Below are 14644 nucleotides of genomic sequence, written 5' to 3'. Positions count from 1 at the left end.
GACTAATCATAGTTCTTCATCACTGTAAAAGGACTAAAACATTCTCACAATGATACCTTATATTATTGCTTCTCTAAATTTAACAACCTGAGGTCAGCATTTCATTTTATTACATTTTGTCCTTGCTAACAAATTCACATCTTAAATTCAGAAAGTGTGACATCTAAATTATGGCACTATGTCAAAATTCATTCATGCTGTAGGAAATTCTAACCTTATTCTTGAAAATATAGATTGGTGGACATATGACAACAACTCCAAGCAAAATTAATCACAGTACATTGATACTCAACATAGTTTAATTATAGTTGATATACTCTTACATTAGATTGTCAAAAACTAGAGATAAAAACTCACAAAAATCCAAAAAAACGTGTAGACAGCAGTTGATGAATCTCTGCCTTCAGGATGTCAGATTACATGACTAGGAATCAAAGTGGATGACAGATTACCGACTTCTCAGTACAGTTACACATTTTCTGTATTCTAAAGTATTATGAGGTTAAAACGTTTTGGCAGACAATCAATCTGTGTTGTAAGAAGGAGTCCAGAACATGGTATAATGGGTATGAGGCCTCAGTAGGGTAGGACCTTCACAGACCGGCTCAGAAGAAGCTCACACAAATCCAGATGGTCAGCAACTTCTATCTGAGACCCAAAATGAGGAAACTTTTTTAAAATTCCAAAAATGTTTTAGAGTCACAAAATTTCAAAAATGCACACACAAGATGGAGAAACTGTAAAAGCCTCTAGCTGTAAAGACAAGCCAAATGATGTATCTTTATAAATTGAAGATTTATTTAATTAAATAAAAAACAGCACGCACAACAAGTGCTGAAAAAAAGCTGAGCGAAGGAAAGGAGGCTTACAAATCTAAAAAAGAAAAAACTCACTCAGAATAACATCAAAGGTGTCTGTAATGGACTGGGCATAATTACTGGGCTCAAGCAATCCAGGGCTCACGAGATAGAAGGGAATGTGAACAAAGCTTATGTCCTGAACTAATTTTTAATAAATTTTCCCTCTCACTGCTACATTTTTCCAAGGACTGGTCCCCCCTCACCATAGCTACTACATGAACAACTCCAACCACGTCTACTGCAATGGCTAGTGATGAGTCCACCTCTGAGCATCAATGTGAACTGTCCAAAACTGAAGACCAAGTAAGGAGACAACTAAGGAAGCTACACACAGCAAAAGTTGTGGGAAGTGTAGTCAGTCGCTGTGTTCTTAAGGCCTGTACTGACCAGCTTTGTGGTATCCGGTGTCACCAGTTCAGTCTGTCCCTAGGACTCCAGAAAGTTCTGTTCCTGTTCCAAAGAAGGCAGGCACCTCTTCACCTCATGACTATAGACTGATGGCACTTACATCTCACATCATGAAGACCTTTGTGAGGCTGGTCCTGCAAGCCCGACAATCAAACCCCACTAATCTTAAGCTATGAAAGTGATGGGTGGAGGTGGAGCACCCTCTACATGCACACAGAAACTTTGACATGTGTAGTAAATGTTAATGAAACATTTCAAAATTAACATTATAAACAAATACTTACAATAGTTCATACAACAGACACGTGGTTTGAGATAAACTGAGTTGAGGTCATGTTCATATGGTGGCTACTGAAGAGTAAATATGCAACATCATACAGTCTAATGAACCTCACCTGATATGTCTACTGCCATGAAACAGAAGCCCACCACTGTATGCCCTTATTCTGTACACTATTTGAAACATGTCCTTTTTGTACAATGTACAGTAGTACGTAATTTTCAAGTAGCCGTCCAGTTGTTTGACAACTGGGATTTTGCTCACACATTTGTGTTTGGTAAATAAACCAAACAATTATGGAAAATGCAGAGGTGTGCAAACTCAATTGTTGTCAACCCTCCATGATAATTTGTTCCGGGAAGAAAATGTTTCTGCCCAATGTAAAAAGTTCACGACATGGCAATATTGATATGTTTATTTCGCTTGAAAGTTTGCAGACAACTAACTGGAAATCAAAACAAAGTAACTAAACATTCCCTGGTGGAGAACAAAGCAAACGGACCAGGAGAATGAAAATGCTTCAAGAGTGACCGGCTTGTGAGGACACATGTGTGGACATGCCTGCTGATGAAGCTGGGATATGGGGGCAGCATCGTGTAGCCAACCCCTGGCTTTACAGACTGGCAAAATGTATTTTTGCCATGGTTAATGTCCCTGATGATAAATCCTATTTTCCAGTTAAATTAAAAACACAGAAATAAAAGTAGGCACTTATTTGTATCCAGGATTAAAATATAACAAATCTTATCTAGTAAAGTGCCCCTGCTCTCCTTTGTGAGGCACAGCCCAGCAAAAGGCCTGTGCACATCACCATCTCCAATAAAGGAAATGCTAATGTTATTACACTTTTAATTGTAATTTTTGACCATTCAATAACACCATCTTAAAATGGGCTTTGATCTCTCAGACACTGTTCTTGCGTCCTTTAAGTCCTAATTATGAAGCCAATTTCAGCTTGTTATTAAATGTGACGGCTATACTCCATCATAAAGTCCTGCAATGAGTATGGTGTGTCACCACCGTTGTCATTTTATGTGCTATCTTTGGGAGATGAAGCTCCTGTGTAATACTCAGCTTCTCTTGTACGTCAACAGCACCCAGCTGTCCCAACTGTTCAGACCTAATGATGTTTGTCCTACTGTGGCTTTAATTAATTGCTTCACTGGGTTAAAAAATTGGATGAGTGATTAACTACTTGACTTTATATACAGAGGGGAAACTATTCTCTAAATTGGTGGAAATGCTGCAGGCAGTAATACGATACTGAGTCTTCTAAACTCAGAAAGCCTGATGTACGTTTTGCCGAATAAGGTCACAACTTAAGAGTTATCTTTATCACTAATCTGTCTTTTAGCACTGAACTGTCCAAAAAACATTTTTCCACATGACTAATTTAGGCTTTCTGTGTGATGGACTGCTACCCTGTACTGCCCTGGCTCCTACACTGCACCTAGTGCTGCCACAATACGCTCCAGCTCCTGTCACCACCATCTGCACTAAGTAGTTTCAAAAATGGAAGGCTGGATAAGGAGTTTTCTCCCCGTGCAGGATATAGTTGTCTGGAAAGTGTCAGTCATTATCCAACCCGCTATATCCTAACACGGGGTCACGGGGGTCTGCTGGAGCCAATCCCAGCCAACACAGGGCACAAGGCAGGAACAAATCCCAGGCAGGGCGCCAACCCACCGCAGGACACAAACTCACACTCCAACCACACAGTAGGGACAATTTAGGATCGCCAATGCACCTAACCTGCGTGTCTTTGGACTTCGGACACGGGGAAAACATGCAAACTCCACGCAGGGAGGACCCGGGAAACGAACCCAGGTCTCCTTACTGCGAGGCAGCAGCGCTACCACTGCGCCATCGTGCCGCCCCCAGAAAGTGTTATTAATCATATTATGCAACACAATAATTAGTTTTAAAATATTTTATTGTTATTTTGATGATGTTATTTTGTGTGTGTTGTCACACAAGTGAGACTGTGAAATAGCTCAAGGGCTCTGGTAATGGTAGTTACCCACCAAACCAGGGGATGGCGCTGTTTGCTAAAGACTTCTCTCTTCCTCCGTCTGTAGGATGGAAGACTGAGAGTCATTCCACCTCTGAAGTCACTTCCATTTCCCACCCTCCTGGACCTGCCCCTTCTTGCCAGAAACCCATAAGACCAGTAGTTTGGCCATCTTGGAATTAGTTCTGAGTTGAACTCAAAAGTGGAAAGATGAGTCCACAACTTATTGATTTTTTTTTTTTTTCCGTGGTCACCAGGGTGCTGCCCCAGCCCTTTCAAATTGTTGTGTCTCCTTGTATAGTGTCTGTTTGGATGGGTGCTGTCGTTTTGGTTTCTAGATTTTCAACTGTCTGATGTGCATATTTTGCTTACTAGGTCATAATATAATTTATATGTAAGACAACCATATTAAGCATTACGCAGTATGCAAACTTTAAGCACTTAAGGAAAGACCTTGTGAGTATTCTGAGACACGTTATGTGTTCCAGCATTATTACATAAAGAATAACCAGGAGATGGTTACTGCCTCACAGTAAGGAGACCTGGGTTCGCTTCCTGGGTTTGCATGTTCTCCCCGTGTCTGTGTGGGTTTCCTCCGGTTTCCTCCCACAGTCCAAAGACATGCAGGTTAGGTGCTTGGTGTTTGTGTGGGTGCCCTGTGGTAGGCTGGCACCCTGCCCAGGATTTGTTCCTGCCTTGGGGATCCTAGCAGACCCCTGTGACCCTGTGTTAGGATATAGCAGGTTGGATAATGGATGGATGGATGGTTAACAAAGGCAGAGCTGTAGTCAAGACAGGCTAATGGTCAAAAACTAAAAAGAACTAGACAACCAGAAATCACAGGGGCGAGGGGTTAAACAGAAGTCAAAAAAAAAAAAAGAACGAAATCAAACCAGAAAAACAAACCCAGGACTAAAGCCCACTTAGAACAGAAGCTAATTATGCTAATTTTGAACATGCTGAATCTACCAAGGGATAACGCATAGTGAGATCATTGTGAGTTTATAACATTACTTCTGTGACGTCACCAAAGCGAAAATCACTGATCTACGACATTGCCAAAACAAATAAAAATAAGATGGGATTAAAAATAAACTTTGTCAAACCAAGTCAAAATGAAAAATAAATCTCAGAAATGGAAACCTCATGTTAGAAAATCACCAAACACACAAAACACACATGTATAAAAGTGTGTTAATATAACAGTGAGGGACCAGTAGTCCTCAAGTAAATTACAAATAATATCAGGGGAAATTGTGATTTTTGACTTTTGTTTTCTTTTGACTTTCATTTTGACTTTATTCTTAAAAATTTGGGGACAATCAAATAACTCTTGTGCATTCAAGCTTTCCTAACAAACACAATTCTTTTGTTTGGCCCTTAAAACAAGACCTACAAAGAACGAAATCTGTCCTACAAAGCACACAATATATCCTAATTGTACAAAACAACTGTAAAGTTAATTCATGAAATTATTTCAGTCAGAACTGACTACTGCAGTGCTTTGTTCACAGTTTACACTATTACAAAATCAGAAAATATTTCATGAGAACCGGGCCATCCTGCCCAACAAAGCTTGCAAGTTCTATCCACCTAATTCTTCCAAAATGAGATCAAGTCGAGTTTTGAAAGCCCCTAAAGCCCTACTGTCTAGCACACTTCTTGGTCACTTATTCCAATTGTCTATGGTTCTCTGTGTCTAGAAACATTTCCTAATGTTTGTGTGAAATTGACCCTTAACAAGTTTCCAACTGTGTCCACGTGTTCTTGATGAACTTATTTTAAAGTAAGAGTCTCAATTCACTGGACTAGTACCCTTCATAATTTTAAATGCTTCAGTCATGTCTCCTCTTAATCTGCTTTTTCTTAAACTGAAATTCTCAGCTCTTAATCTTCACTAATAGCTCAACCCCAGCAGCCCTAGATTCAGCCTAGTTGCTCTTCTCTGGACCTTTTCTAGTGCTGCTATGTCCTTTTTTAACCTGGAGACCAAAACTGCTCACAAGACTCCAGATGAGGCCTCACCAGTGTGTTATAAAGGTTGAGCATCACCTCCTTGGACTTGTACTCCACACATCAAGATGCTACATAACCTAACATTGTTTGCCTTCTTAATGGCTTCTGAACACTGCCTGGAAGTTGATATTAACAAGTCCACTGAAACTTCTAAGTAGCATTGATTAACAAAACTCACCTAAGTGTTTTTCACAGAAAATTTGCTGAGCTTGCTAGAGACCTTGTTTGCCAAATTTTTCCCTGAAAATTCACAATGTAGCCAACTTAGACAAACTTTTTTTTTCTCAGTGCCCCATTATGCTGTGAAAGGCCAGTGTAACATGACAGAGCTGCAGCAGTCTTGTTTGTTGGAGATGTCACTAGCCTATCAGTGTTACCTGCCTGATTTGCATTGCACATCTGCAGAACTTTCACACATGCGTATTGTAAGTGTATGGCCCCTCACACTTTAATGTGAGGCCTCATCTGCTTTGTGCCTGCGTTAGTAGTTTATGGCATATACAGACACATATGAATTTCCCCCTGGGATTAATAAAGTATCTATCTATCTACTACCCAGAGGGTACTCCAGTTCTGCACCCTGCATTTGTTTTAAATGGAAAAAAAATATTTTTTTGCGGGGTTCATTAGCTGACCATAAAGAGAATATTTTGAAAATACTTCATTGTTCTGCACAGATTTATTTATGTTGTGTTTTTCCTGCAGGATTAATCATGTTTTGCTCCTCATGCTGTAGTGCAGGTCGAGTAGTGGCAGGGACAGCCCTGCAAGTATATAACGCTGGTCCCTTAGAGGGTTAGTCATAGTGATAGGAGCTCATGAGATGCACAGAGAGTTAAAGGACTTATGGACACAGAGTATAACTTAGCTCAATGATTAACACTTCTGCCTCAGCTCAGGCCATATTTCTGGTTCCACCATAGTTGTCAGACAACTCCCTAGGTGTCAGAGACACTTAAAAGAATTCTACTATTATAACCCACGTAAAACTAATTTATTTTCTCTTTCCCCATTGACTTTGATGCATTTTCCTGAGTATGCCAAATTTCCTGAACATTTCCAAACTCAAAGCAAAGCGAATTCAGAGGGTTTCACTCATCACTATTCCCAGGTCCTTCTCATCAACAGTACCTTTGAGTTTCAGACCTTCCATTGTGTATTCAGATCTAATATTTGTACTTCCTACATGTTGTACCTTACATTTACAGAACACTTATTTGAAAATCTGCCAAAGCGCTCTGAGCCTCTGAGTGCTCTGAAGGGCACAATGGATGAATAAACTGAATTGAAACTGAATTGATAGCTACTTCTTCACCAGTCTGTAATGGGAGATCATGCACGTTCCACAAGTGAGGTATAATAGTGAGCATGAAGTTCATGCACCATCAGACCGTAATGTTAGCTGCTGGGCAACCATCTAGTTATTGATTATATTGACTTGCCACTATTAAATGACTACATTAGGTCATTGTCTAAAATGCACAAGGATCCAAGGGGAAGGCAAGTGCATTTCAAATTACACCTTTCAAGTATTCTGGTGCAATATGTCACGTTCAGTGCCAGTCGCACAAGAATTCATGAACACAAGAAAACGTTAGCTAAGGACGTGTCACTCAGGTCCACGTTGCTCAGCATTTCCTCAGCACCTTTCTACATTCTAATCCAGCATTCTGCGGGTAAACCCCTCCCGGTATGGCCCCAGTGTACATCTAAAGGAAAAGCAGCACTTCTTAATCTCACAAACACTCACATTTGAACTGCAGATAGCTTGAGCTGCTGGTTCAGGGCTCTGCTGTGCAACACCAGTGGAATAATAAACAACAGAAAGGAAGGACGAAAAGCACCTTAAACCCCCAAAAAAGTGGCCTCTTACCACCCCAAGCCCAAAGAATAAAAAAGAGAAGTCTGATAAAATTAAATTAAAGGGGATATTCGCTTACCGACTGTGTCACATGGTTCATCCTTACGAACACAGAAATCCTTTCTGAAACAAGAAAGAGAAAAGTCAGCAAAACTGCAATGCAAAAAGCTACAGGGATTGTCTGAAATATTTACACTTGTTTGATATGGCTGACTGGCTAACGACAAGGTTCTTTTTCTCTCCATCTTTGGGAGATTAAGAAGGGTATTTTTCCATCACCTATCAGTAAAGCTTACTCAGGATTAAAGACAAAAGACAAAGTGCAATTCACAATACACTGAAGGGCCTCCTGAATTCCACTACGCTTAGAATTCTGAACACTTAGCATCAGTACAGAGAAACACACTGCTTCTTCTTGTTAAAAATATTCTCAGTTAATGTAGGTTTTAAATATAGAAAGTCTGTAAGCTGAAATATAACCATCAATCTTTTTTGGTTGTGATAATCAAATCCCAAAGATTTTGCAAGGTATTAGAATACTATGAAGTTACACGCAAAAACAAAATAGATATTTGAATGATATGAATGTTGGTTCCTGCCTTGTGCCCTGTGTTGGCTGGGATTGGCTCCAGCAGACCCCCGTGACCCTGTGTTTGGATTCAGCGGGTTGGAAAATGGATGGATGGATGATATGAATGATGAGTCTTTACATGGCAGTAGAACTCCAGTCATGTTCCACGCCCACTTAGTTCATTACAGAGTTACATTACAAAGTGTAACGTGGGAACCAGCCATAAACATGGCACCAGTCCATCCCAGAGCAGATGAACTCACCTACCCACATTTAAAGTCACTTGGTGACCCAATCCACATGTCTGTGAGATGACGGACTAAAGATAATATTTGGTACTGAGAGAAAATCCTGCAAAGACTCACAAACTCCTCACAGTCTGTGATTCGGACGAGATTCAACCTCAGTCTTATGGTGTTGTGAGGTATGGTTAACCACCTCTGAACTACAACTCTTTTACTGTGTGTGAAGTCAAAAATCTGATGCATCTAGTACAGAGGTAGGCAACGTCGGTCCAGGTGAGCCGCAGTGGCTACAGGTTTTCATTCCAACCCAATTGCTTAATTAGAAACCAATCATTGCCAATCTCAGACCTTATTTAATTTTATGGCTTGTTAGTCTGTGCAATGTAAGGCTCTTATATCGTAGATTTTTTTCCTTTCCAAGGATATCATCCAAATGATATGAAGCCTAAAACAGATCATTTTCAGTCTGTCACATTTTTCTATTAAGTGTTTTATTAAATCAAACAGTGCATGATGAACACACACAGATGTAATTGGAAAAAAGCTAGCTGGAGAACTGCTGGCTGCTTTGTCTTTTACATCTTATTGCTAATAAGGAGCAATTAAAACACTGAATGCAGCAGTTTAAGCGAGACCACTAAAATGAAGCATTAAAATGTCACTTAAGCAATATGTGCTTCATCAGCAATAATTTAGTTCTCGTTAAGGAACTGGGTTGGAACAAAAACCTGCACATACTGTGGCTCACCAGGACCGACGTTGCCTACCCCTGATCTAGTACATGGTATTCAGAGCTGCCATTTTTAGCAGTAAAATATTACAGGCCAATCTTTAATTATGTGGAATAAAATGGTAGAATCGTAACTTGTTGAAAAAAAGTGCATTTTCCTGCTCCACTTGTGCAGCATTTGAGGCAAAAATGTATACAAAAAGTGAAGAATCATTATTCTCCATAAAGAAAACGCACAGCTAGACAACAACCCATTTGATTTCAGAGTTTGTCCAGGAATCTATAAATTTGTAGAAAAAGTGAAGTCAAAATTTGGACCTTCGAAAATTCTAAAATGTTTGGAATTTATCGAGCTACCTGAGATTTTGTAAAAGTTAAATTTCCCTTTTCAACAAATGAGAATATTAGAACAATTGTGATGAGAACAGGCCATTTAGCCCAATAAACTGATTTTCCATGAAGTTGAGACTTAAATGAGCCTAAATTTCCAATCTCCACTACACTACTTGGACTTTATAGCATGTGTCTAAGGGTCTTTGTGTGGAGAAAAACTTCCTAACATTTGTGTGAAATCTGTCCTTCACAAGTTTCTAACTGTGTTGTTGGTGAAGAATTTTAAAGTAACAGCTGGGATCCACTGTACTAATTGTCTCCATAATTATAAACACTTTGATCACATGTTGGATTGTCAAAAGTATCAAAATATCAATAAAGTATCAATTGTAACATTTTAAAAATTCTTTTAGGACTCATTATAGCACTCATTTTTCATGGTGTTGATTCTACAGACTACTTCTGGTTTGTTCAGTCTGATGACAGTAGAACCTGAACCTTTAAATCTCTTTTTAAAATTTATTTTCATAAATTTTTTTATTTTTTAATCTAATTTAATGTAATCTATTTGTTAACTTTATTGCACAGTCCCCTAGGCCGATTAAGCCATACTTCACTACATGTTGCACTTGTATTACTGTGTATATGACAAATAAAGAATCATGAAGAATCTTAAGGCTTTGTCACTCTCTCAGTTTTTAAACTCTTGCCATCAAGTATGCTGCTGTACCTCGTTACTTTCTTTAATTTAATTATTTATGATTTTAAAATTACATTTCACCACATTTACTATTGTGCCAAGAGGCTGGGGGTGGTACCCAGCCGGGATGCTCAGAAGGACCAGAGGAGGGCTTACGCCTGCTCCAGACCACGAGGGGGCGACCACCCTGGTGGCTTTGTGGACCACGGGAACAGAGTTTAGAAGCTCAACCCTTTAGGGGCCCGTGGTCACCGCCAGGAGGCGCCCCGATGCCTATGGAGCCCAGGCCCTCAGCACTTCTGCCACACCAGGAAGTGCTGGGGAGAAGAAGACCAGGGACACCCAGAGTGCTTCTGGGTGCACAGCCGGTACTTCCGCCACACCATGAAGGGCCGGCAGAAGCTTATCGGGAGGCACCTGGAGCACATCCGGCTGAGCATAAAAGGGGCCGCCTCCCTCCATTCGATGGCTGGAGTCGGGTGGAAGAAGGACGAAGCTTGGAGGAGTGGAGGCGGTGAAGAAGGCATTGTGCTTGAGAGGCCTGGACTTTGGGGTGATTGGTGCTGCGGCACTGGGTTGTGTGCTTCACTTATTGGACATAGTTGTAAATAAATGTGTTGTGGTGCTTTAAACGATGTCTGCATGTCTGTGTCCGGGCTGTTCCCCACACTATATAATGTAAGATGCTATAACTTTTCAGTGGTTCCATAAACAGTGGTGCTACTCCTCTGTGTTCTCATATACTTGGTGTATTGCAGTAGAAATTGAATTGTGGGATAGTGACTACAGTGAAAGTTCATTGGAATTTGCTGTCTGTAGCAGACCCTTCACAAATGGGATCTGTGTTAATGCAACAGCGTGGCACATTTTTCTTTAAGCTGCATCACAAAAAGTACTGTTCAGCTCAGTCATGACTGTGATTTGATGATTTTTTATTACTTTGTTCATGTCTTTGTTGTGTTGATTCTTCATGCTGTCAGAAAAATCAGCCTGCAATTTAAGTCCGCCTGTATAAAGTGATGACATATGTGTGGAGTGGAACTGTAGTTTATGGGATGAGCCATAATGCGCATTAAGGTTAATGCCAAGGCTGTTGGCTGCTACTGTAGTTAATTATTCCTATGCTTTGAAGACTAAAATGTATATTATTTGTTCTCATCAACGTAAAGATTTGAATGCATACATAATTGCTGTTAATTTAAATGCATTTTTATTATTTATTATCATTTACTTATTTATTATTTTTATCATATTCTGTATTGAGTGCATTTTATAACTTAATCATAACCTCCGTTGGCATGTACTCCACTCTTCGTGCCATACAATCTAACATATTATGACCCTTCTCAATGGCTTTTGTATGCTCTTTTGATGTAGATGGTGACAAGTCCCTATTGAATCTCAGGTCCCTCCCATAAGGGGTACTTTCAAGTTTTAGACCTTCCTTTTTGGATTCAAATCCAGTGTTTCTAACAATGACATCTAACAATTAAGTACTATCTGTTCAAAATTATCTAATTATCTACATATCCATTCCTAATTATTATCTATTTTTATTAAAAGACTACAGTTGTAGTACTTGATAGATCAAACAGAAGTTAAATATGAATAATTGGTTCTGGAGTGAGGAAGTCAGGTGTGTAACCTTCAGTGCTCAGGATGCTATTTGTTTTAACAAACTATGACATTCTCACACTTGAATGATCTAATTTAGGGATGTAGGGTGCTAGAACCAATCCCAGCAACATTTGGCACAAGGCAGGAACCATCCCTGGGACGAGATGCCAGTCCATTGCAAAGTCTATTTACACTCGACACTCACACTCTCTAAATGAACCAAACACACACCACTCACACAGCTTTGATATATGAGAGGAAAAAATGGAGTTCATGTGCAACCAGGTGTGGGATTTAAACCTAGGAACTATGCAAACTCTACACAGAAAGTGACCAAGCTGGGATTTGAAATCCAGGTACTGGAAACTATGAGGCAGCATTACCACCCCATAACTTAAAATAAATATGTGGACAGCAAAAGTTAAGCAAAATCAGCTTTTCACTGACCTCTACAAGGTTATGTCTGAAGCTGGGGGATGCACTTGTTCTCCAAATCCTAACATATACTGTATATAATATTTAAGATAAAGCGGTTCAGCCAAGAGAGTGGACACATTCTATTGTTACCTTAAGTGAGAACTCTGGGGATAATAATAGAACAAAAAAAAATGAATGCAAAGCGTCAAGTCCTACATAACAGATGCGAGAATGTAAAGTAGGAGTACAAGGTTGGTGAGAAACACTTGAAAGTGTAGGTTTATCAGGAGTGATTCTGGAGTTTTACTTCCCTGATCTATTTTAGGTAGCATATTGTTTTAGGCAGTAAGAATGAGCAATTAACAAGAATATTAGGCATGTCTCCACTCTTTCATCTGTATGAAGTAAAAATGATATGGTGGCTCTTGTTGTGCTTCAAATGATACAAGTAAGGGAAATTGTAGGAACAGCTGTATTCCCATTGTCAACAGTGGGACTATCTGACTAAGCCCAACAAGAGAGACCAAATACAAGTGGAAGATCATGCTACTCTGCAGCATAAGACGCAGACCTGCATGGAGACAGGTAAGCTCCAGCCAGCTCCATCAACAGGCAGCATTTCACATGAAGGACTCTTTAAAACGTCTGTGCTGTCACTGCCACTGCAATGCCAAGTGTCCAAGTTTTTGTAAATATTCAAAACAAATAATAAAACCTATAATTATTTAGAAAAATATAACATGGTATAATTTAGGGATTGTTATAGCTTTAGAAATTCTTCTTTGCCTGCTGTTTTGCCATCCTATACAACACATACTGGTGTGCTTGATGGGTCAAAACTCAACACCTGTTAGATGTAAGCAACACAGCAATATTATAGCAAAACAGAAAAATGGTGATTGACATATTTTTACAATGGTAATTGTTATCCATTTATACATTCGCACTGAATATTAGCCAAAATATCAAGTATTACAGGCCGAGTCTGCTGTTTACACTTTCTAGGAATGCAACATTAAGGCCAAGTACTTAAACTAAAACAAAATCAAGCAATGTAGTTTTAAAAAGTGCAGAGTTAAAGCTGGCTTTCTTACCTCGTAATAAGTATGGCAGTATCCACAGAGGGCAGATCCTCTCTCCATGTTGCGGAGGAGCCACCACGATTACTTTTCTTGCCAAATTCATTCTGCTGCCATTGACAAAAGCTCTCTAGCATCTTCTCTCCATGATGCCCGATGTACATGTCTGCCTATGAAGCAGAGAAGCCTCTTAAGATTTTAGGTCTCTTTTTACAATCATTACATTCTCCTATGATGCAGAAAACCAACCAATCCCTTTACACATGTAAGCCGTGCTAAGTTTTTAAAATAAAGCTCTGATGATGATACCTGCCAGGTGTTGAAAGTTCAGGAATAAAAGACTATTTTAAGGTACTTTATTTATTTTCTCCTTTTGTGGATTTCTAGCTATGAATATCCAACATGTATCATAGACATTGACTTACTTATATTTATATAATTATATATATATATATATATATATATATATATATATATATATATATATATATATATATATATATATATATTTATATATTATGATGGACAACTGGCTACAGACTCCGGTCGCCACCCCCAGGCCGCTAGGAGGAGCCCTCCGGACAGCATGATGGTGCCCCGAGTTCCAGCAGGGCCTCATGGACTTTGTAGTTTCTATACACAGCACTGCTGGATACCTTGGGGACCACCGGGAGTCGCTGTAGGGGGGCTAGTGGGCTCTTGTGTGCCCTATAACCCGGGAGTGCATCATCATCACGTGACCAGAGGAAACAACGTGCTCCCGGGGTGAAGAAGAGGACTGTTTACCCTGACTCGGAAGGAAATGGACTTGTGGGTTGTGCCAGGAACCACTTCCGGGTCGGGAGATATAAAAGGACTATGGGAAAGCCCAGACACTGAGCTGAGCTGGGAGGTAGGAGGGCGAAGTGTCTGGGAGTGGAGGATTGTATTGTTTATTGTGAGAAGAATTGTTATATGAGTAGTGTGGTGGAAAGGGTGCATTGTGCACGGTACAAGAAGAAAAATAAAGAGTCTTGTGCTTTTACTTCGTGTTTGCAGTGGTACCTGAGGGTTCAAGAGGTGGACAAATACTCTATCTGTGACAATATATATATATATATATACTAGCTGTGTAAGCCCGTGCTGTGTAAAAAGCGGAGTCCTAGAAACTATTGAAATCGGCATCTCTCTCCTAGGAGGTTTTGTGTTGCTGACATGCTTGCATCATTTGTGCATTAGCGGCTAAGCAACTTTCTTTGTAGGTTTCCTTTTGCTGGCGTGCTTGCCTCGCTTGTGTATTAGCGGCGGGAGGAAAAGTAAAAGGGATACCGTTTTGCTGATGTGCTCGCCTCACTTCTGTATTAGCCACTAAGCGAGTGACTCTTTCTTCAGAGGTTTCGCTGTGCCGATGTGCTTGCCTCGCTTGTGTATCCTCGGAGGTGAAGCCCCGACTCCACCTCTCACTTCCGGGCAGGACAGACACACACACTTCCACACGTAGACTTTTATATATAAGATATATATATATATATACAGT

The 14644-nt window shown here is 40.0% G+C and overlaps 1 protein-coding gene across 1 annotated transcript in view; it reads right to left on the bottom strand.

Moving 5' to 3' along the window:
* LOC114654378 (A disintegrin and metalloproteinase with thrombospondin motifs 19-like) overlaps positions 1-14644 on the bottom strand; it is a 221007-nt gene that overhangs the window by 155139 nt on the left and 51224 nt on the right. The window contains exons 6-7 of the mRNA XM_028804882.2: positions 13144-13298; positions 7516-7559 (exon numbers count right to left, since the gene is read on the bottom strand). Of these exons, the coding sequence (XP_028660715.1) occupies positions 7516-7559; positions 13144-13298 (199 nt within the window). The remainder of the gene's footprint in view (positions 1-7515; positions 7560-13143; positions 13299-14644) is intronic.

This window comes from Erpetoichthys calabaricus, chromosome 7 (assembly GCF_900747795.2).
Source record: "Erpetoichthys calabaricus chromosome 7, fErpCal1.3, whole genome shotgun sequence".
Taxonomy (NCBI): Eukaryota; Metazoa; Chordata; class Cladistia; order Polypteriformes; family Polypteridae; genus Erpetoichthys; species Erpetoichthys calabaricus.
This window is presented reverse-complemented; position numbering and strand designations above follow the sequence as displayed.